The 24,618-nt window shown below is 46.2% G+C and overlaps 1 protein-coding gene across 1 annotated transcript; it reads right to left on the reverse strand.

Annotated features, from left to right (window-relative positions):
• Window positions 1-15,292: 15,292 nt before the first annotated feature.
• Window positions 15,293-23,127, reverse strand: LOC120930700 (olfactory receptor 154-like). Its single transcript, XM_040341874.1, has 3 exons — window positions 23,110-23,127; window positions 22,766-22,996; window positions 15,293-16,245 (listed from the first exon to the last, which is right to left on the reverse strand). The coding sequence occupies exons 1-3, from the start codon at window positions 23,125-23,127 to the stop codon at window positions 15,334-15,336; spliced, it is 1,161 nt and encodes a 386-aa protein (XP_040197808.1). The 3' UTR covers window positions 15,293-15,333.
• Between the last annotated feature and the right edge of the window lie 1,491 nt (window positions 23,128-24,618).

Here is a 24,618-nt window from a genome sequence, read left to right on the forward strand (position 1 = left end):
GTTTGAGGTCGAGGCCATTTTGAGCTGTAGAAAAAAGGGGAGACAACTCCAATACCTGATCAAATGGAGGGGCTACCCTCCAGAAGACAACTCATGGGAACCTTCAAGAAATGTGCATGCCCCTCGGCTAATTCGTGTTTTTCACCAGGAGCATCCGGAGTTGATGGCCAGTTTAGGCGTCCGGAGTCCGCCCCTTGGGGGGGGCACTGTCAGGGCCAAAGCGCTGTACTTCCTCCTTTAACACACCAGCGTAGTAGATTGGCTTCCCGGCGGCTAACTGGGCACTTTAGGCGTGTGCACATACGCATGTGACCTCTCGGGCCAATCACCAGCGTGACCGCCCTATTTAAACCAGCTCCTGTCAGTAGACAGGTTGCTGGTTTATCGTCAGCTACTTCCTGAACCTGTGTCTCTGGAAACCATTTCCTGTTGGAATTCCGTTCGACTCACCTCTCACCTGGAACCTGACTTCGGATTGCTTCACCACTCTATTGAACTCTTCTGACCCCGACCTCGGCTTGTGACCTGGACTCTGTTGTTGTTTCTCCTGCCCTTGAACCTCTTGGCTTGTGATCCGGATCTGCTGTCTTCTCTGCTCCTCGAACCTTGGCTTGCACCCCGGACTTTCCAGTTTGTTTCTTGGACTCTTTCAGTACCGGTTATCCAGCTTCAGTATCGTTTGTTCCTGTTTCCGTCTGCAGTTACCCAGAAGCACCTGTCATCTACAACCGTCACCGGTCAACGCTTCTCCACTGGCACCGGTACCGCCTCGTGCTTCCGCCACCTGTTCCAAAACTCAGTGGGCGGGCGCGCTTGGTCGTAAAGGTGAACCACCCTCGGCAGTTCGGTCTCGGTGAGTACTTGATTCCTGATATGTACGTTGCCTTTAAGAGCCCAGCTGTGGGTCGCGTGTGCGCCACCGCCGTCGCGCTCGCGACCTGGTCCGAAGCTCCGTGACCGCGCCCACGGACCCGATCACCATCGGTGTCCCACGAACGGGTCACAGGAGCTGAAGAACAGGGAGAGGTGTGTGTAAACACACCTTCCCCGTTCTTCTCTGTAGCAGTGTCACTGATCGTCTGTTCCCTGTTATTCTCTGTGGCAGTGTCACTGATCGTCTGTTCCCTGTTATTCTCTGTGGCAGTGTCACTGATCGTCTGTTCCCTGTTATTCTCTGTGGTAGTGTATCTGATCGTCTGTTATAGGGACCAAAAATGTGTCAAAAGTGTCCGATGTGTCCGCCATAATGTCGCAGTCATGAAAAAAATTGCTGATCGCCACCATTACTAGTAAAAAATAAATTATTAATAAAAATGACATAAAACTATCCCCTATTTTGTAAACACTGAGGGCCATATTCTCATAGAAGTTATGATGGAGTATCTCAGGATACTCCATCGTATCTCCCTTTTTTGGCCCGTGTATCTATGCGACTGATTCTTAGAATCATTTTCGCATAGATACACTTAAGATCCGCCATCTGTAAGTCACTTACACTGGCGGATCTTAAATGTAATGACGCCGGCCGCCGCTAGATGGCATTTACGTGAAGGACTCATTTGCGTATGCAAATTATCCTTCTACGCCGATTCCCGAACGAGTTCGCGTCGCGTAACCGTCGCTAACGTCGTTTGCGTAAGCGGAAATTTAGTCCTGCTATATGAGGAGTAAATTTCCGCAAGTCCCACGTAGGCCATGTTACGGATGGCGTCGGGTCCGCGTCGTGTTTTTTCGTCGGGTACGTTGTTTCCGTAAGTCGTTCTTGAATACGACTTTACGTCAATGATGCACACGTTGGCGTCATTGACGTTTTCCGCCGAGAACTGGAGCATGCGCACTGGGCTTTTTGAAGCCCGGTGCATAAGCAGTTCATTAGAATCGGGGGGGGCGCTTAATTTGAATACAAGCCGCCCCCTTGGAGATCCGCCAGGTTACGCCGGGGCATTTACACTCCGCCGTCCCAACTTATGGAGCAAGTGTTTGGGGAATACAACACTTGCTCTTGTAAGTTGGGACAGCGGAGTGTAAGTGCCTTAAGTGCAGCCCGCGGATTTTTAGAGAGAATATGGGCCTATAACTTTTGCGCAAACCAATCAATAAATGCTTATTGTGATTTTTTTACCAAAAGTAAAAGAATACATATCGGCCTAAACTGAGGGAAAAAAAAAATATAGATTTTTTGGGGATATTAAGTAACTATTAAATTATAGTAAAAAATATAGGGCCATATTCTGAGTAAAGTTACGATGGAGTAACTCAGGATACTCCATCGTAACTCCCTTTTTTGACCCGTGTATCTATGCTCCTGATTCTTAGAATCATTTTTGCATAGATACACTTAAGATCCGCCATCTGTAAGTCACTTACACTGGCGGATCTTAAATGCAATGACGCCGGCCGCCGCTAGATGGCATTTACATGAAGGAGTCATTTGCATATGCAAATGATCCTTCTACGCCGATTCACGAACGAGTTCGCGTCGCGTAACCGTCGCTAACGTCGTTTGCGTAAGCGGAAACTTACCCCTGCTATATGAGGGGTAAGTTTCCGCAAGTCTCGCGTAGGCCATGTTACGGATGGCGTCGGGTCCCCGTCGTGTTTTTTCGTCGGATACGTCGTTTACGTAAGTCGTTCTTGAATACGACTTTACGTCAATGACGCACACGTCGGCGTCATTGACGTTTTTCCGCCGAGAACTGGAGCATGCGCACTGGGCTTTTTGCAGCCCGGCGCATGCCCAGTTCTTTTGCATCGGGGGCGCGCTTCATTTGAATAGAAGCCGCCCCCTTGGAGATCCGCCAGGCTACGCCGGGAAACTTACACTCCGCTGTCCCAACTTATGGAGCAAGTGGTTGGGGAATACAACACCTGCTCCAGTAAGTTGGGACAGCGGAGTGTAAGTGCCCTAAGCGAAGCAGGCGGATATTTAGAGAGAATATGGCCCATAGATTTTTTTTAAAAATTGTCGCTCTATTTTTGTTTATAGCGCGAAAAATAAAAACCACAGAGGTGATCAAATACCACCAAAAGAAATCTCTATTTGTGGGAAAAAAAGGACGCCAATTTTGTTTGGGAGACATGTGGCACGACCACGCAATTGTCAGTTAAAGCGACGTAGTGCCGAATCGCAAAAAGGGGTAACCTGCATAATGGTCCGGGTCTTAAGTGGTTGATTTTGTTTGAATATTCTTTTTGCATCGTTTTAATGTTGTTTGCATTTAAGAATAAAAAAATATCTGATTTAAAAAATAAATAGGTTGCAAGTATAAAGCCCCGTACACACGGTCGGAATTTCCAACGGGAAAATGTCCGTCGGAAATTCCAACGGAAAAAAATAGAGATCCTGCTTTTTATCTTAAGGCTCATACACACGGTAGGACATCCAACAAAATTTCCCTTGGATTTTTGTCCTAATTGATTTGTCCTGCCACACCCATAGCATACACACAGTCAGACTTTTCTGCAAACTTTTCTAAAAGTTTGCTAACATCATGTGTTTTTTTTTGCTCTTTTCTGCTCTTTACCGCCACCCTTTGGTTAACTTCTGCTATTGTTTTTTGCTTTTAACATTGGTTTTGAGCATTCGTATTTGCACTTTGTCCAAAAGTTGGTTGGATTGCTGTACACACGGTCACACAAAGCACCATCGGACTTTTGTTGCCGAAAAGTTGGTCCGTTCGCAGACCCAACTTTTTGTTGGATGAAACCAGAAAAAGTTGGTCTGATGGAGCGTACACACGGTCGGACAAATTTGAAAAGTTGCAGATTTTGAAGTTGGTTGGCCAAAAGTCCTACCGTGTGTACAGGGCTTTATGCTATCAGAATTTCCGACATAAAAAGTCTGATGGAGCATACACACGTTTGGAATTTTTGACCACAAGCTCCCATCGGACTTTTTCTGTCAGAAATTCCGACTGTGTGTACGCGGCATAAGAAAATCTACTATGTATGGCAAAACAAAAACAACTTTTAGTCTGACATTTATCCATTAAATTTTGTTAGGATCCTTCTTTAATATGTTACTATCTAGCTGAGTTTTGGCTGGTTGGCTGAGCTTTTGTACTATACTGAAGACCCTCTAATGAGCCTTTGGATTTGACAGGCTCTCCCAACCTTTATCTTAGTGCGCTATCTGTCTACTGCCCCAATTCCCTCACCAACCCACCAGTGGGGACCAAATGGCTGAAATCAACATTTACTTGTAGCAATTTGCTCACAATCAAGTGAAGAGAAGTTGAGGGTTTACAGGTTATTTAACACATCAATGAATACCCTCTGCCTGGAAATATGTCCTTCTCAAAGGCTGGTAGAGGTTGTATGATTTTTAAACAAATCTGGCAATGGACTGAGCAATCTTTGATTCCTGAAAGTGCTCCTACCTTCTTGTTTTCCAGGCCCTAGCATAGACCTGTTCATAATAAGTTTATGCTAGGGCTGGTGCTTTTAGCCAGAAAAGGGCTAGCGTTTTTCTGAATGTGGAGCTATACATCTGTCTCAGCAGTGGACATATTAGACATCTGCAGAGAGATATGGCACTGGAACAGTTTCCTCCACAGGCAACAGGTCTGGGAGGTAAATGATCTTTAAACTCCTATCCCCCTCTCTAGGCATCAGACCTGGGAGGCTATGGAAAGAGCTCTTATACCAGCATCATCTCCAGGCCAAGCCCAAGAGGCAAGGACTCTTCTAGAAGGGCTCTCTGTATATATGTATCTCCTTCTCGAGACCTCATGATTGTCAACATACCTCCTAGTAAATTGCTGGGCTAAGTAAATACTTGTAATCCCTAACATTGTATCTTTTTCTCAATCTATTAGAGAACATTTCCCAACAGTAGGCAAAAAGCACACAATACGTCAGGATAGGGAAAACATAAAGAATGCAGAAAACAATAGCAATCAGAACTTAGGCTAGCCACGGCCTAGCTGCCCACCAAATTGACATTAGTGTAAATCAGCTAAATTCAATGCATCAAAGCAAAAGTAATTCCAAACCTTACAATTCATTTTCTTTAGAAAGCCAAAGTAGGAATGTCAGTCCATGCTGTAGACAAGGATCCTTGCCTTATACTTGGAATCTATAGTCTCTATTCAGAGGTCTGGTACAACCCTTGACAGTGGAAGCTAGTACTTCTTAGCCCTGGTTCACATTGGTGCGATTTAAAATGTGATTTGACATGTCTGTCTGTACTACTTTTTGCGATTTCGGGGTGCAATTTCCATTGACATCTGTGCAGAAACCTGCACAGATGTCTGTGAAACCACCGCTCTAATCGGAACTGATATGGGAGAGTAAAATTGTGCACGTTCAGCTGAACTCGCATGGCTTCATTCCCGCAGCTCAGTGTGAATCTGGCCTTAGCCAGCAAAGAGAATGAGCTTTTCTGAATGTGGAGCTATAGCTCCAGTTCGACCTTTGCAGGGAGCAAACTGTTTCCGCGCAGAGAGCCATTCTTATTTTCTGCAGCTTACTAGCAGGGGAAAGGCTTTCATAAATAGCCTGCGGCTTCTTACCAAAGGAAAGCATCAAGATGTTTTTTGTTTTTTATTTTCACATATACCTGGAAAGTATTTTGCTGATTTAAAAAGAAATTCGAACTGGGAATTAATAAATAAAAAATATTACTGTGCAATATTTCTAATTTATTTGACCAAAATGTAACATACTTTTAATTTAAACTGTTAATTTTTATTCCTAAGCATAAATAAGGACAGTAAATTCAAGAAGACATGATATTTCCCTTAAAGAAAGGAAGAAAAGACAGTGGAGAGTCAGGAAGTTAGATAATTAGACATTGGAAATAACAGTATTGCAGATATAAAATGTGAGGAATATTTCACTGAACCAGGAAAAAATACATTTTTTTTTTTTACATTAGATTAGTTGAGTTGCAAATTGCAGAATAATATTGGGTAATGGATAGAAGCTCTGAAGCAGATACAAATGTTATACATCTTATACTTGTACATCTACAGTTCATCTGTATGGAAACACAAAACAGGAAATTTATGATGTGTCTATGATACTGCACCTCAATTCCATGTGCATTTTTAGAGATGACATCTGGATTTAACAGTTTACTTTGAAAATCCCTGGCAAACAGTGTAAGATCAGCCATCACATGATTTAGTGGAAATAATATACTACTTACAGGGAAATGTTAGTCTCTATTAATTGAGTTGATATGAAACCCTTTTATATATTTACTCCTCCTTGGTGGGATGTTTTTTTCATAGCTAATTCATCTGATTGCTAATAATCTTTTAGGAATTTTTTTTTAGACGGTATTTCTCCTGACACACACCCTTTATTAATCTTAATTTGAAGGCAGTAGGGAACTCCATGTTTATTGTTACATCTTTTATCCCATCACCCTTTTTCTACCATTGGTTCTGCACAATTTGACCACTTCAGCCCCAAAAGGATTTGCCCTCTTAATGACCAGGCAATTTTTAAATATATAATAATATCAGAAAAAATCCTAAGATTATGTTGATCCTAGCGCTCTATGGTATACAGCAGGGATATGCAATTAGCGGACCTCCAGCTGTTACCAAACTACAAGTCCCATCATGCCTCTGCCTCTGGGTGTCATGCTTGATGCTGTCAGAATCTCGCTATGCCTCATGGGACTTGTAGTTTGGCAACATCTGGAGGTCCGCTAATTGCATATCCCTGGTATACAGTATTGGAGCAGAATAGCAGCTATTATAAAATATAATGTACTGTATATAAGAAATCAAATATGTCTCATCACAAATAGCAAAACATTAACAGCGCTGAAATAGAACGTTAATTCATATGAACAAATTGTCCATAATCTGCTATAATGAATGGTCAGAAATAGAAAACAAACCACCATTCAAATGACTCCTCTGAGTCTATAAAAAGTCTTATAAGAAATGCACCACTGATATATGCGGCAGTTTAAAAGTTCACTTCACTGTTGTCATTGCTGGACAATGTTATGAACCATCCCAGGTGAGAGAATCCCATCACTTGTGTGCCCCTTAGGTTATTCTACTCACCAGACCCCTGCTCAAATCGAGCATTGAACACTTCTCACGTCCAACAGATCATCAGCCACTCTCCTCCAGATCCTAGCCCAATGCAGTATGGATATTCCTTTTATTCAAAGGTCATCAGCCACTCTCCTCCCAGTGAATGTCAGTGGAAATCAGTGAGTGCATGCATGCATCTCAGCGGTCATGGAAGTGAACAGAGAAACTCGATATAGTGTAAAACCCTTTTATTGTAAAACACACTCCCCCACATTCCATATATGCTTACAAGATATATGATAAAACAAAGCGCATCACATGGAGAGATATCAGCTCACTCAGTTAGATGTTTCTCCAAACAGTCTAGCAGCTAGTGAGTTCCGGGTTGAAGCTCCCTCCTGTGTGCACGATATGTCGCGTAGCCACGGCCTGACGCGTTTTGTGATTGGTTTGTGTCTTCAAAGGGCGTGGCTACACGAAGCGAGAGATCGTTTATATAGGATGATGTGTGCGGATGCCTCTGCCCACTTCTCCAGCCTCAGCACGTTGTTAAGGCGTGCTTCCTCTGTAAGTGTCATTCATTATAGCAGGCCATTTTTAAAGTTTCACTTTAACTGACAATTGCGCGGTCTTGCGGTGCTGTACCCAAACTAAATTTACGCCCTTTTTTCCCAGAAATAGAGCTTTCTTTTGGTGGTATTTAGAGTTGAGCGGACTCCTGGATGTTCGGGTTCGGACCCGAACCCGGACTTTGAAAAAAAGTTTGTGTTCGGGACCGAACCCGAACCCGGACTTTGACCCGAACCCGAACCCCATTGAAGTCAATTGGGACCCAGACTTTTGACTACAAAAATGTCTCTAAAAAACTAAGGGAAAGGTCTGGAGGGCTGCAAATGGCAGCAAAACGTCGGGAAGAGCATGGCAAGTACTCTGGAAATAAATGTGGATAGGGAAATAACTTAAAATAACATAAAAAAAATAAAAATACAAAATATATTGATTTTGACCTTGGAGGATGAGGTCCATACAGTTTTGTTCAAAATGATTCAACCCCCCAATGCTGTAAAGGGTTTTAGGGAATTTAGTGTACATTTGTAATTGTATTCAGAATGCAATCCTACAAGGACTTCATGAAGAACCATATGCAACTAATATGACATCAATTGGTTTTGTAATACAGTAGTAAATGCAAAATTCAAGGCAAAGGGCACTGTTGAAACGCTACCTGGTTGTGGCAGAAAGAAGATGCTGACTTTGACTGCTGTGCGCTACCTGAAGCGTAGAGTGGAGAAAAGTCCCTGTGTGACTGCTGAGGAACTGAGAAAATATTTGTCAGATGTGGGGACTGAACTTTCTGCTCAAACAATACGGCGCACACTGCGTAATGAAGGCCTCCATGCCAGAACTCCCAGGCGCACCCCCTTGCTGTCTCCAAAGAATAAGAAGAGTCAACTGTAGTATGCCAAAAGTCATGTGGGCAAACCACACAAGTTTTGGGATTGTGTTCTGTGGACTGATGAAACAAAATTAGAACTGTTTGGGCCCATGGATCAACGCTATGTTTGGAGGAGGAAGAACAAGGCCTATGATGAAAAGAACACCTTGCCTACTGTGAAGCATGGCTGGGGGTCAATCATGCTTTGGGGCTGTTTTGCTTCTACAGGTACAGGGAAGCTTCAGCGTGTGCAAGGTACCATGAATTCTTTTCAGTACCAGGAGATATTGGATGACAATGTGATGCAGTCCGTCACAAACCTGAGGCTTGGGAGACGTTGGACCTTTCAACAGGACAATGATCCCAAGCATACCTCCAAGTCCACTAGAGCATGGTTGCAGATTAAAGGCTGGAACATTTTGGAGTGGCCATCGCAGTCACCAGACTGAAATCCGATTGAGAACCTCTGGTGGGACTTAAAGAAAGCAGTTGCAGTGCGCAAGCCTAAGAATGTGACTGAAGGTGGAAGCGGCGGTGGAGGAGGAGGAGGAGGAGGTAGCCAACACAGCAGGTTTTGATTTTTAATTGATTTATTTTTTAAATTAGGGTAAACCCCAAAATAGTGAGACAGGTCTAGGGTTGCTACCTCATCCTTTTAAACCTGAACACAGAGTTACACAGGTTCTGGGGCTAATTTAATGTCGATAAGGCACCAAGTGAGTTTAATTAGCAGCACTGTAATCAGCCAGAGAATCTGTGTAATTAATATGTTTTTGCTTTGAAAGGGATGAGATGGCAACCCTAGAAAGCTCAGAAAAAAACAATGGCTGGGTAAGGCCGGCCCGGTGTCTATTCTGCACAAGGTACGGACAACTCCTCTGGGATCCATGCCTGGTTCATTTTAATGAGCGTGAGCTTGTCCACATTGGCTCTGGACAGGCGGCTGTGCTTGTCTGTGATAACGCCCCCTGCCGTGCTAAATACACGTTCAGACAATACACTGGCCGCAGGGCAGGCCAGCACCTCCAAGGCGTAAAGGGCAAGCTCAGGCCATGTGCCCAATTTTGAGACCCAGAAGTTTAAGGGGGCATAGCCGTCATTCAGTACGTGTAGGGGTGTGCTCACATACTGCTCCACCATGTTGCTGAAATGCTGCCTCCTGCTAAAACGTTCCATATCAGCTGGTGGTGCTGTTTGTTGTGGCGTGCAGACAAAGCTTTTCCACATTTCGGCCATGCTAACCCTGCCTTCTGAGGTGCTGGCGGTGCCCCTGCTGCGTTGGCGACCTATTCCTCCTCCTCTGCCTTCGCCTTCTGCTTCCACTGTGCCCCCGCTGCCAGGTGGGAATTGCACCAGCAGCGCGTCTAACAGCGTGCGCTTGTACTCGCGCATCTTGCGTTCACACTCCAGTGAGGGGATTAAGGACGGTACATTGTCCTTGTAACAGGGATCCAGCAGCGTGGCCACCCAGTAATCAGCACCTGTCATAATGTGCGAAACACGCCGGTCGTTGCGGAGACACTGCAGCATGTAATTGCTCATGTGTGCCAGGCTGCCCAGAGGCAACGAAAAGCTGTCCTCTGGTGTATCATCTGTGTCCTCTGCATCCCCCCAGCCACGCACCAGTAATGGCCATGAGCTGGTCTGGATGCCATCCTGCTGTGAACATGGTTCCTCCTCCTCCTCCATGTCTTCCTCATCCTCCACCACGTCATCCTCCATAACTGTGCCCTTGCTAGACAATTGTGTACCTGGCCTTTGTTGGTGCATGAACCCACCCTCGGAGCCACTTGTGAATGACTGCCCTGAAAGCCTTGCAAATGATCCTGATTCCTCCTCCTCCTCCTGTCCCACATCCTCTTCCATCATCGCCCGTAGCGTTTTTTCAAGGAGGCATAGAACTGGGATAGTCACGCTGAGAGCGGCATCATTGGCACTGGCCATGTTGGTGGAGTACTCAAAACAGCGCAACAAGGCACACAGGTCTCGCATGGAGGCCAAGTTATTGGTGGTAAATTGGTTCTGTTCCGCAGAGCGACTCACGCGTGCGTGCTGCAGCTGGAACTCCACTATCGCCTGCTGCTGCTCGCACAGTCTGGCCAGCATGTGCAAGGTGGAGTTCCACCTTGTGGGCACATCACATATGAGGCGGTGGGCGGGAAGGCCGAAGTTACGCTGCAGCGCTGCCAGGCGAGCAGCAGCAGGGTGAGAACGCCGAAAGTGCGCACAGACGGCCCGCACTTTCTGCAGCAGCTGTGGCATATCGGGGTAAGTTCTTAGGAAACTCTGCACCACCAAATTCAGCACATGCGCCAGGCAAGGGATGTGCGTCAAACCGGCTAGGCCCAGAGCTGCTAGGAGATTTCGCCCGTTATCGCACACCACCAGGCCCGGCTTGAGGCTCACTGACGCCAACCACTCATCGGTCTGTTGTTCCATGTCCCTCCACAACTCCTGCGCGGTGTGTGGTTTTTCCCCCAAACAGAAAAGTTTTAAAACTGCCTACTGGCGTTTACCCATGGCTGTGCTGAAGTTGGTGGTGAATTTGTTACGCTGACTGGATGAGGAGGTGGTAGAGGATGAGGAAGCGGAGCAGAAGGAGTTAGGAACAGGAGGCAAACTGAAGTGCCCTGCAATCCTCGGTGGTGGAAGGACATGCGCCAAACTGCTATCCGCCTCAGGCCCAGCCGCCACTGCATTTACCCAGTGCGTGTTAGGGAGATATAACATCCCTGACCGTGCTTACTGGTCCACGTATCCGTAGTTAGGTGGACCTTGGCACAGATGGCGTTGCGCAGTGCACACCTGATTTTGTCCTCCACTTGGTGTGCAGGGAAGGGATGGCTCACCTGGAAAAGTAGTGGCGGCTGGGCACGACGTACTGTGGGACAGCCAATGCCATCAGGCTTTTAAAACTCTGCGTCTCCACCAGACGGCATGACAGCATTTCAAAGGCCAGTAATTTTGAAATGCTGGCATTCAGGGCCAGGGATCGCGGGTGGGTAGAGGGGTACTTCCTCTTACGCTCCAGTGTTTGGGAGATGGAGAGCTGAATGCTTCCATGGGACATTGTGGAGATGTTTGGTGACCAAGGTGGGGTTTATGCCTCGCTTCAGGCTCTGATTGCACAACGTGCAAACCACGCGTATCTTGTCATCAGCACATTGTGTGAAGAACTGCCACGCTAGGGAACTCCTTGGACCTGGCTTTGGTGTGCTCGGTCCCTTGCTGCGTTGGGCAGTAGCAGGCGTACTGTCTAGGGGAAGGACGCTCTGCTTTGTCACCCTGCTCCCTCTTCTGCTGTGCTGGTGGCTCTGTGCGACCACCGCCTCTTCCTCCGAACTACACGGGTCACCTGCATGAGGTTGATTCCATGTCGGGTCGAGGACCTCATAGTCCTGCACATCATCTTCCACCCAGTCTTCAACACTGCCCTGCTTGTCGGTCTGCACAATTGCAAAAGCACCAGTTTCATCATCATCATGCAAGACGTGCTGTGATGGTCCCCCCATTAACTCATCCTGAAATATAAGTGGTTGGGCATCGGTGCACTCAATCTCTTCCCCTTCTGAGGCTGGGCTAGGTGGATGGCCCTGGGAACACATGATAACAGACTCATCAAAAAGAAGAAGAGACTGCTGCATGCTTTGCGGCTCAGACTGCTTGGCTGATTTGCAAGGGGGTGAGGTGAAAGACTGATGGTGGACATCGGCTGCAGGCGCCAACTCTGAACTTTCAGCACAAGACTGGTTGGAAAACAATGTGAAGGAACTGGAGGCACTGTCAGCAACCCAATCTACTACCCCCTGTTCTGACCTCAACATTCGAAGAGCTGGATTAGGCGCAACCAAATACCGCTGCAGGTTCTGTCGGCTACTCGCACCTGAGAAAGGTGTTTCACTTGTGCTTGTAGCTGGCACAGATCGACCACATCCTCTCCCTGTAAAAGGAGCTCCACCAGCAGCACCACGACCGCGGCCACGAACCCTTAGTTGACGTTTTCCTCATATTTCTCAAATTTAGGGTCTTGCCCTAATTTTGAGAAATTTTAAATACAAAAATAGTGTAATATGGTGAAATAGGCAGAGATTCACCTATATATTTCTCTACCTATAGCAAGAAGCAGGAACCCAGCCCTAAACAATGTACTGGCGGAGTGCTGGTGAAATGGGCAGAGATTCACCTATATATTTCTCAAATTTAGGGTCTTGCCCTAATTTTGACAAATTTTAAATACAAAAATAGTGTAAGCTGGTGAAATAGGCAGAGATTCACCTATATATTTCTCTACCTATAGTAATAAGCAGGAAGCCAGCACTAAACAATGTACTGCACAGACAGTATATCACAGGGGACAGGTGGAGAGCTGGTGAAATGGGCAGAGATTCACATATATATTTCTCAAATTTAGGGTCTTGCCCTAATTTTGAGAAATGTTAAATACAAAATAGTGTAAGCTGGTGAAATAGGCAGAGATTCACCTATATATTTCTCTACCTATAGCAATAAGCAGGAAGTCAGCCCTAAACAATGTACTGCACAGACAGTATATCACAGGGGACAGGTGGAGTGCTGGTGACATGGGCAGATATTCACCTATATATTTCTCCACCTATAGCAAGAAGCAGGAACCCAGCCCTAAATGATGTACTGGACAGACAGTATATCACAGGGGACAGGTGCAGTGGTGTTGAAATATTCATAGTCACCTATAGAATGATGACTGCCCCTATAGGAAAATATCTGGAACCTGTCCCTGAACTATGTACTTGACAGAAAAACACAGTATATCACAGGTGAACAGGTGGTGGCAGGTGCAGTGCTGTTTAAATATTCAGAGTCACCTATAGATTGCTGACTGCCCCTATAGGAAAATATCTGGAACCTGTCCCTGAACTATGTACTTGACAGAAAAACACAGTATATCGCAGGTGAAGAGGTGGTGGCAGGTGCAGTGCTGTTGAAATATTCACTCTAAAATCATAATATTATTATTATTATTATTATTATTATTATTATTATTATTATTATTATCATTATACACAATTTATATAGCACCAACAGTTTGCACAGTGCTTTACAATGTAGAGGGGAGACAGCACAATTACAATACAGTTCAATACAGAAGGGACAGGGGTGCCCTGCTCATGGAGCTTACAATCTTTATGGGAGGGGGAGGTGGTACAAAAGGTAATAGCTGTGGGGGATGATTTGATGGGGGTGGCTCGGGGATAGTTGTTAGACGGGTGTGAATAGGCTTCCCTGAATAAATGAGTTTTCAGGTATATCCTAAAGGTGGACAGGATAGAGGCTGATCAGACGGGGCAGGGAGTTCTAGAGGATTGGAGAGGCTCTGGAGAAGTTCTGTAGGTGAGCATGGGAGGAGGTAACAAGGGAGCTAAAGAGCAGGAGGTCCTGGAGGAGCGGAGGAGACGATTTGCACAATATCTGCAGATGAGGTTTGTGATGTAGCTGGGGACGATGTTGTGGATAGCCTTGTATGTTGTGGTTAGTATTTTGAATTTTATACGGTAGGGTAGTGGAAGCCAGTGAAGGGATTGGAATAGAGGGGCAGCAGTCACGGATCGGCTAGTGAGGTGCCTGATTCTGGCAGCAGCATTCATAATAGACTGAAGAGGAATAGCCTGTGTAAGGGTAAGCTATTAAGGAGAGAGTTGCATTTTGTGATTTTGACAGTATTGGTCAGATGGGCGCGCATGGAGTCACAGATCAATAGGGACAGAGATTTGTGGAAAAAGCCATCTGGTCTGTTGACATAAACCTCTCTCAGCCACTCACTCATCTTCTCCTCGTCCATCCAGCCCTTCGGGTTAGCCTTGATGATGACGCCAACCGGAAACTTTTCTTTTGGCAAAGTCTTCCTCTTCCGCACCTATTGCAAGAACAAGATGAATGAAAATAAGATCCGGCCAGAACACATCACCAACATGAATGAGGTCCCCTTCACCTTTGATATCCCCATAAACCGTACTGTCGACAAAACAGGGACCAGTACGGTATCTATAAGCACTACAGGAAACGAGAAGTCATTGTTCACTGTAGTTCTCGGTTGCCAGGCTAATCACCAGAAACTACCACCCATGGTCATTTTCAAGAGGAAGGCTAACCCAAAGGGCTGGATGGACGAGGAGAAGATGAGTGAGTGGCTGAGAGAGGTTTATGTCAAGAGACCAGATGGCTTTTTACACAAATCTCCGTCCCTATTGATCTGTGACTCCATGTGCACCCATCTGACCAATACTGTCAAAACCCAAGTGAATAAAACTAATTTGGTGCTTTCCATCATTTCGGATAGATTAACCAAAGAACTCCAGCCACTAGATATTGGTGTCAACAGGTCATTTAAAGTTAAATTGTGAGCTGCGTGGGAGCATTGGATGACAGAAGGCGAACACACATTCACCAAGACAGGGAGGCAATGCCGGGCGAGTTATGCCACTATCTGCCAGTGGATCGTGGATGCCTGGGCGAAGGTATCAGTCTCCAGTGTCATCTGAGCTTTCAGGAAGGCCGGAAATTATCACTGAACAGCTAAGTAACAGCAACAAGACTGACTCGGATAATGATAACGATGACAGGGATCCGGGCATGCTTGATGCCGAAATTGCCCAACTGTTAACCTCAGACACTGAAGATGAAGAATTTTATGGATTTGTGGTAGAGGAATAAACTGAAAAAGTGAGTGTATTGTTTTGTATTTTATGTGTTACAACTGAACAATGTTGAGAGTTATTGTGAAAGAGTTGAATAATATTTGACTTATCAGTTTTGTTTCATTTAATGCTCCTTATAACCCAGTGCGCTTTATGTATGAAAAGAAACCCGTTAGCAGTCGATCATTGATATTGCGCCTTGTTGAAAAACTTTTATTTATTTTTATTTAATTTTTTCAATAGCTTTTTTAAAGTCCTTGTTCCTGAAGGTGTATATGATCGGATTGAGCAACGGAGTCATTATAGTGTAAAAGAGAGAGAGGACCTTGCTTAGAATATCTAGTTGTCCTTTTGTTGGAAACATATACACAGCAATTAGTGTCCCAAAAAAAATGCAAACTACGGTCAAGTGAGAGCTGCAGGTGGTGAAGGCTTTCTTTCTTCCTGTATTGGATTTAATTTTGAGGATGGTTATAACAATACAGATATAAGATATAACAATTATAATAAAAGGTGCTATGACACAGATGAGCCCTACTAGATAGGTCTGAATATGAATCCATGAAGTATCGGAGCAGGAAAGCTCAATTATTTGTAGATAGTCACAGAAGAAGTGATGAATGATGTTTGGTCCGCAATAGTATAAACTGCACAAAGACATAGAATTAACCAATGTCATTTTGAAACCCAGTAACCAAATAATAATCACTAATTTAATGCAAATAGATTGGTTCATTATAGAGTTGTAATGCAGGGGCTTACAAATAGCCAAATACCGGTCATAGGACATCACAGTCAGTAGAAAACACTCTGAGGCCTCAGCATGGGCAAAGAACGAAAACTGGATGATACATCCAGCAAGAGACATGGTGCATCCATCATGTAAGATGATATAAAGAAGGTTGGGAAGAATATCTGTAGACAGAATTATATCAAACAATGATAGTTGGGTGATGAAGAGGTACATGGGAGACTGAAGTGTTTTACTCAGATGATATAAAATCACAATAACAAGATTTCCAGAAATAGTAACACAATATATGAAAACAAGCACCAAGAAAAATAGAATTTTAATGTGTTTTAGATTTGGAAAACCTGTTAGTACAATATAAGTTACATTATTTTGATAGACCCCCTGGTAATAGAACAAGAAAATAAATAATAATTTAGGCTGAATCCACCACAAAGACATCTCATTTCTCTCCTCTACGCTCTCCTCCAGGTAGATCCCCTTCCCCTGGTGTCTAAACGACTGCACGAGTCCTGGGAAAGGGACCTAAACCTAACTTTTGATGAAGAAGACTGGGGAAACATCTATACTCTTGCTCATAAAGGTTCCATGAATGTGGCGATCCAAGAAAATGGATACAAAATTGTGACCAAATGGTACAGGACCCCCTCACGCTTGCACAAATTTTCGCCTGACAACCCGAATATTTGCTGGAGATGCAATGATGATGTGGGATCGATGATTCACATCTGGTGGGAGTGTAGGTCTGTCCAGCCTTTCTGGGCTGAGGTACACTTCATCATTAAAAGCGTTACCACGTATGAGTTGGACTACAGCCCGGCACAGTACCTCCTCCATCACACAACCCTCTCTAAACGTGAATATCACAAATCTTTAGCCATGCACATGGTTAACGCGGCTAGGCTCTGCATTCCAACACATTGGCGCTCATCGGCCACACCCACCATTAGGGAATGGCTGTCTAGAGTAGCAAAAATAGCTGAATTAGAGGAGTTAATCACTATTTCTCAGGAACGGCTACAAACTTTCACACAAACCTGGGCTTGTTGGGCCCATTTCACATTCTCTGACCGCTATAAATCCTATTTCCCCACCTAAAACGTGATTCACCCCGCGGCTTCGTGAAATCGCTTAATGTTATATACCCTTCTCCCAGGCTGCTGTGTCTGGGAATGCTGCGACGGAGGAGTGGCCCCCTTCCATTCCGCTCTTCTCTCCCCCCTCCTTTGTTCTTTCCCGTCCACACCCCTCTTTTTTGGAATTTGTTCCCATTTTGACAGTGGACCCGTGTCCAACTTGCTGTCCCACTCTGACCACCTGTTTATTCAGGACTTGCACGTTTATCTACCCCTATTCATCCCTGCTGCATCTCTAAGTCAGATATGGGTAGACTAAGCTTCTTCTCCTACAATGGGACAACTTTTGCAACATCTGGGGCACCTCTGCCCTACGTAAACTATATGTCAGATGTACTCTTCTACCTCTGCACCATGTTTTGCTTTCCAGGTTCCTTTTGCTTCCTAATGTTCTTTTCTGTTTGTTTTATGTTTCAATGTTCTGTCTGATGCATATATTGTTACGGGTTTGTCAATGAAGCCCTCTATATACCTGTCTTGGAACTATGCAACTTGACAAACGTTTGTATTGTATCCTTGATTTTGCCTTAATAAAAACCTTTTGTGGAAAAAAAATAATAATAATTTAGGCTGAAATAAGAAGAAATTTAACTTCTCACAATTGCAGTGGAAACAAATCCAATGCATTTTTGTTGGTCCCCAAGCCATATTCTCCAGAAGCAATTGTTTCCATACACTGGACTGATGATTGCCAGCAAGCCTGAAACAGGTTAGAATAAATGGCTGTATAATATTAAGCGGTATCAGTGCTGTATACCAATCATTCTGGATTGAGAGTTTTGTAGTGTGACTTAAAGAAATTATTTCAACTGGACCCAATATTATTTGTTGTGCAATTTTTTTTTTAAACTCTGTATATACTAGACATGTGCACTGCCAACAAAATTTGTTTATTTTTGTTTTTGTTTTTGTTTTATTCGCTTTTTTTTTTTAACATTTCAAGTTTATTGAAGCAAAAGTATATCATAACAATACAAGGCAAGTGCAGAGGCTTCTGCAAAACATGAGGCTAGAACAAATACCAATACGCAATACAGTGTCAAACACAGTAAAAACAGGCAATTATAGAAAACTTCGAGTAAACCATACTTTCTAAAATACCTGAACTAAATAACATCAGTAGCTAGGCCTAGACAGTTTCAGTATCTCATCTGAGCTCTGACAGAGAGAAAAAAAAAAAAAAAACATTAGGCAGTTAACTCAGCTTCCAGCGACACTAAGCAAAATAATCCATCCGCAAAATGAACATGGTAAGCAACACAATGCCGACTGCACTATAGGAAAAAGAGCAAGAGAAGGAAAGAGAAGAGAGTAGAAACAGAAAGAAACAGTAGTAGCCAATATACTGTAAATAAACCCAGATCCATCCAAATGAGAGGACATGGGGCATCAAAGACGACCCAGATCCTCCCAAACACACAGGCCCAGATTCACAAAGCACTTATGCCGGCGTAAGATACTCCTCATCGGCGTAAGTTCCAATTTACTCCTGCGTAAAGTTGCACTTGATGCACAAAGGCAGTTACTCCAAGACTTAGGCCCCATACACACGAGAGGATTTATCCGCAGATACGGTCCAGCGGACCGTATCCGCGGATAAATCCTCTCGAGGATTTCAGCAGATTTCTATGCGATGGCGTGTACACACCATCGCATTGAAATCCGCGCTGAAATCCTCTGGCGATTACGTGTTGCGCCGTCGCCGCATGCGTCAAATCATTACGACGCGTGCGGGGAATCCCTTTGGACGGATGGATCCGGTGAGTCTGTACAGACGAGCGGATCCATCCGTTGGAATGGATTCCAGCAGATGGATTTGTTGTGCATGTCAGCAAATATCCGATCTGCTGGAATCCATCCCAGAGGAGATTTCTCCGCGGAAACAGATCCGCTGGCGTGTACACACCATAGGATCTATCCGCAGAAACCCATTTGCTGGGATTTATCTGCGGATGGATTCTATCGTGTGTACGGGGCCTAACACTACAAGGGCCAGATTCATGAACAATGGTGCAGATTTGCACCGGCGTGGTGCATCATTTTTAGACTACACCGGTCCAGCGCGGAGAGGCAGTTAGGTGATTCAAGAAACTTTTTTTGTCTACGATGCCCCAGCGGGGCGGATTTTAGACGGCGTAAGGCGGGGTAAGGCCAACTGGGAGTCACCCTATGCTAATGAAGTTCCGACCGTGGCGCAGGGGTCACGCCGGGGCGCATCTTAGACCGCACATGCTCAGTGACATCCAGGGGTAAATGCCCCAATCTGCACATGCTCAGAACTGCGCCCCGGCGTGATCCCTGAGCTACGCCGACCCACTACCAAAGCCCAGTCCATGAATCAGCCCAGACTTCCGCCCTGCAGGTGCAAATGTACTGAAGCTTTTTTTTTTCTAAGCTAGGTCGTTTGCATTGTGGTGGGGCAGTTATGGCTGATGAGGAATCCTCAGGTGGGCGGATAACCAATTTCAGCCCAGAGGAGAGGGCTGTAATTATTGAGGGCCTCTCCCAACATGGGGACCGCCTCTATGTGTTGTCCAGCAAGTGTTGCTGCTCAGTTCGTTTGTAACGCTGCTGCTTTAGCTGCTCTCCAGCTGACCTCTGCAAGTTTGGTGCAAAGTTACCCCTGCTTTTATGAGGTGTAACTTTGCACCGGAAATTTCAGCTCCGCTCACCGGGAGTAGCCTGCGCCGGTCAAGCTTAAGTTGATGAATCGGCCCAAAAACCTCATTTGCATATTTAAAACACAAAAACCATGGCCGCGCCAGATCCGACCAGCGTAAATCTGCGCCAACGCCGGCGTGGAAAGGTTACACCGAGGCGATGAAGTCTATTTGGAGGCGTAATCTGGTTCTCTGGGTAAGGCGCAGCGATCCGCCGGCGCAAATCTGCACTTACGCCGCGCATCTACCAAAAAAACGGTGTAAGTGCTTCATGAATCTGGCCCCAAAAGTGCAGCATAAGTGACTTACACTGGCACGGAGTAACTGGCAAATTTCGGCATATATTAACATGCAAATATGCAAATTGTGACTTATGCCTGATTCACAAAAGCAACGTAAGTTACGCCAGCGTGACTGAAGTCAAAGTTACACCCAAAAGATACCCCACCAAAAGCTGGGGTAAGTCATGTCGTAAGTGAGACTTTTGTCATTTCTAGCACAACCATGTGTGTTTTGGGCACACACTACCTGGGACAGTGCACTATGTAACATAGGACTGCACCCTGACATTTGAATACTGCATATTGCTACAATCTTGCCAAATGCTGCAGTGATTGTTGCAAAGCATATAAGGAGGGATGTGCAACAACTGCCTAGTTTGTGAAAATATTCCCCTCGCACAAAACTCTTTGGCATGTCAGACCCAGAGATTTTCCCACCCGCTATCCTATTTGCCACTTACGCTGACTCGGTGTAACTTTACACTGACGCGGCATAACTTAAGCCGACTCAGAGTAACTTAAACCGACTCGGAGTAACTTACACTGATGTGGTTAACCGCTGAGCATGCTCAGGAGATTTACACTGCCTTGGTTTAGTACTGCACATGCTCAGTGGAGATACTCCAGGCAGGTGTAACTTTACCTACTCTGCTGTGACTTAAGTAATAGGATGTGTTTTATGCAAATTGTGCACACCCCCATGGCACTTACACCACACTGCACCGCTCTGGAGTAGGTGCATGGTCTTTTGTGAATCAGGGTAACTCTGACACATTTACTCTGGCAGAGTGTAACTCATTTACACTGCGCCGGAGCAGAGTAAATGCCAGGCTTTGTGAATCTGGGCCCGTGTATGTAGTAGAGTACCTAAAGAGCAGCCATGGCTGCCAGATCTCGTGGAATTTTTCGACATTGTCAGTAGCCTGAGCTAGAGTATCCTCCATGGTATAAGTATCAGAAACCTTCCTCAGCCATTCAGCAGTGGACGGAACTCTTTGCGACTTCCAGTAAAGCGGAATCAGGGACTTCACCGTGTTCAGGAGGTGTCTTGTCAAAGAGTTTTTGTATCTCTTCAATGAAACAGTAGTGATGTGTAGCAAGCATGCAGCTGCATTTATCAAATCAATTTTGGTTTCCGTTATCTGCCAAATTAGAGCAATAACTTTTTCCCAGAAAAGCGCTATTTGTGGGCACTGCCACCAAATGTGCAGCAATGTCCCTCTCTCTCTATCACACCTCCAGCAGGAGTCTGAGATCTGAGAGTTCCATCCATGCATCTTGGCCGGAGTGTTGTACCAGTGAGTCATGATTTTATAGGACGTTTCTTGCATCTTAGTGCTTATGGAACATTTATGAGTCAAAATACAGGCATACCTTCATTGTTTGGATGTGATCTCCACATGCAACTCCCCCGACCATTGCGCCCTGAGCTCATCGGTAGCCTCGTGTTTCAGGTCCTGTAGCCATGCATAGGTCAAGGAGGTGGTTTTGTGCAGGGTGTACCTTCGTGACAAACCGACTCCAGTGCTGTAAGGGGCCTTTGAAATTTGCTTTTAACCCTTGGCCCTCCCAGGTAACTGCGCAATTGTAAGTACGGCCAGAAAGGTAAGTGAGGGGTACTCGTCTCCCTCTTAAGAGTCACCCAATCCTTCAACACTCCCTTACTAAAGCAGTCCCCTGCTAAGAGGGGCTTCAAGCTGTCTGAGACTCGGAAGTTAGGGTTACCCAGTCCCGGGACGAAGTCAGGGTTGTCTACCAAGGACGTCAATGGGCTAGGTTGAGAGGAAATGTCTAGGGTCTTAGTCAGCCTATGAAAGATTTCAAGCGTGCTTCCCGTAATAAGGTGATCTCTAAGACCACTCCTAGTCAGGTGTGAAGCCTGGTAGTAGGAGACAAAATCTGGGATACCCATGCCCCCCTCTCTTTGGGTTTCATCAATAGGGAGAATCTAATCCTGGGCCTCCGGGAGTTCCAAAGGAACTTCAAGAGAAGGGTTTTCAGTGAGGCAAAAAAAGACATAGGGATTCTGAGGGGCAGGGCATGAAACAGGTACAGAACCCGAGGGAGAATTACCATCTTAATGATGCCAGCGCGTCCAAACCAAGAGAACAATCCCGGCTGCCATCTCTCTAAGTCAGTCTTAACACTTTTGAGAAACCTGGGGAAGTTCTGTCCATAGGTGTCTATCAGTCTGGGAGTGAGCCAAACCCCCAGATACTTCAGGGCTTTAGGCTCCCATCTAAAAGAGGAAGTCAATTTCACTTGGCTTAGCAATCTATCAGGTAGGGAGACACTCAGGGCTTCCGACTTGGAGTAATTGATCTTAAGGTTGGAAACATAACCATAAATAGCAAAAATCTTTCATCAGAACAGGCAGAGATATCAAAGGGTTCGTTAGGCAAAAAAATAAGTCGTCCGCATAAGCGGCCACTTTGTATTCTCTACCCAGGACTCTGAAGCCCCGAATGTCCGCATTGGCTCTGACCAATCTGATAAAGGGCTCCAGGGAAAGTATGAACAACAGGGGGGACAGCGGACATCCCTGTCTCGTACCGTTTTTTTTGAGGACCTTGTCTGAGAGGGTCCTGTTGATCTTTAGCTTCGCTTTCGGACATTGATATAACGCGGAGATCCTGGTCAGCATGTGTGGGCCCAAGCCCACTTTAGAACATACTGCCAACATAAAATCCCATGCCACACGCTCGAAGGACTTCTCCGCGTCCGTGGACAGGAGAAGGCCCTCCACGCCCCCCATGTGTGCAGCCCGGGTCAGAAGCAGTGCCTTGATTACATTATTTCTGGCTTCGTGACCAGGCATAAAACCCACCTGGTCCGGGCCGATCAAGTCCGAGAGTAGGGGGGATAACCTGGAGGCCAGGATCTTCACGTGAATCTTAGTATCTAGGTTTAGTAACAAAATAGGGCGGTAACTGGCACAGTCCGTGGGGTCTTTGCCGTCCTTATGAATGACCGTGATGTGCGCCGATAAAAAGGCAGGGGGGACCCTCCTAGGTTCAGACAGAGAGTCCAAAGCGGCTCGGAGAGGATTTGCCAGGACCTGAACAAAGGATTTATAAGAGATGGATGAAAATCCATCCGGGCGGGGCGTGGCCGCGGCATGGACGTGTGAGGACGTGTCTGTAGGGAGCTCCGTCCGCCCGCCGTTCTAACAGCATCCACAGCAGACATCCGCCGGGTCCTTTTGCTCCACAACTATGCCGGCTAAGCAGCGGAAGACCTCGCCGCAACCACAGCGATCCTCCCGGCACCGATCCGGTTCTCTGGACGTTTATTTCATGGAGCGGGGACGCGCTCCTGAGACTCCCAAGATGGCGCCGGCGAGCAGGTACAAGGCCTCACACGCGGCCTCTCCTATCCCTTCGCCGCAGCAGCCTTCCCCTCCTCACTCGCCACAGCTTCCCACCTCCCCTGCTAGCACGGCCAGCTCCTTGCCTGCAGCGGGGCCCTTGAATGAGATGATGGGGGATGCAGATCTTAGAGCACACATCTTGGCTCTCCCCACAAAAGCTGATCTGGAGCTGTTTGCTGGCAGGGTCGAGAAGGCCCTAAGGCAGGACATTGAAGCCTTGCAGGCGGACACTGCACACATTGGGGGTAGAGTGGAGGACCTAGAGGCACAGTGGGATGTGGTTGCTCCGGCCCTACAGTCTCTCCATGAACACTGCAAGAGACAGGACCGCAGGATTGAAGCCCTAATCGATCAAATGGATGACTTCGAAAACAGAAGCCGCAGGGTTAATATCCGTATCAGAGGCTTGCCCGAAGCCACTGGCCCCAGGGACATTGTGCCCTCCTTACAGGGCCTCTTTAAGCAGGTTCTTGGCCGAGATGCACCTGACCGCATCGAAATTGACCGGGCACATAGGGCGCTGCGCCCACCGTCGGATGACCCTGACAAGCCACGAGACATTATTTGCAAATTGCATAAATACTCCCTGAAAGAAAGCATAATGGCCCATGTCAGGGGGGTACGTCATGTGGACTTTGATGGGGCACAGTTATCTTTTTTTCCGGATCTGTCTAGACGTACCCTGATGCAACGCCGTGCTTTGAAACCGTTACTTGCAGCACTGCAGGATGCCCAGCTAACCTATAGATGGGGCTTCCCTTTCCAGCTCTCCGTGACTAAGGATGGCCGCCAAGTTGTTTTACGCACCGTGGATGATTTGCCACACTTTCTGCAGAAACTGGGCCTCCCTACCATCGATGTTCCAGACTGGAAGTCCGCTCCTGAGATTCCCTTGCCCATGCAATCGCAACCTTGGCGTACGGCCCGGCGTAAGGGCCGCAACAGGCGCCGCTCCCAGATGGATGCTCCCCAAGAAGATCTGGCTTCTCAGCCCTCATCTCCCCCCCAGAGGGGGTCCTAAATGATCTACTGAGCCGTGGTTGACGGTGAACTGTCTGCCAGGTTTTTCTTATACTGCACACGAGTTGAGGGCACTGTTATTGATGCTTTATTATGTTTGACTGTTTTTCGCATTTTTGATGCTGCTGTGGTATTTTTTCTGTGGGCGACATCCTCTGTGGGTGTCTTGCCATTCTAATGATATGCGGCGGGCTTACTCCCTGTGGGCGGGCTCGCACCTCATGCTGCGCTTCTTCCCCCACGTAGGCCGACTCCATGGAGTCCTGTCCCATGGTTGGGATCCCGGGTTG

The sequence above is a fragment of the Rana temporaria genome, chromosome 3 (assembly GCF_905171775.1).
Source record: "Rana temporaria chromosome 3, aRanTem1.1, whole genome shotgun sequence".
Classification (NCBI taxonomy): Eukaryota; Metazoa; Chordata; class Amphibia; order Anura; family Ranidae; genus Rana; species Rana temporaria.

Coding starts and splice junctions, on each gene's coding strand:
- LOC120930700 (XM_040341874.1), bottom strand. Junction 16,246..22,765: donor ACTTGATCGGCCCGGACCAG/GTGGGTTTTATG, acceptor TTCTATTACCAG/GGGGTCTATCAAAATAATGT.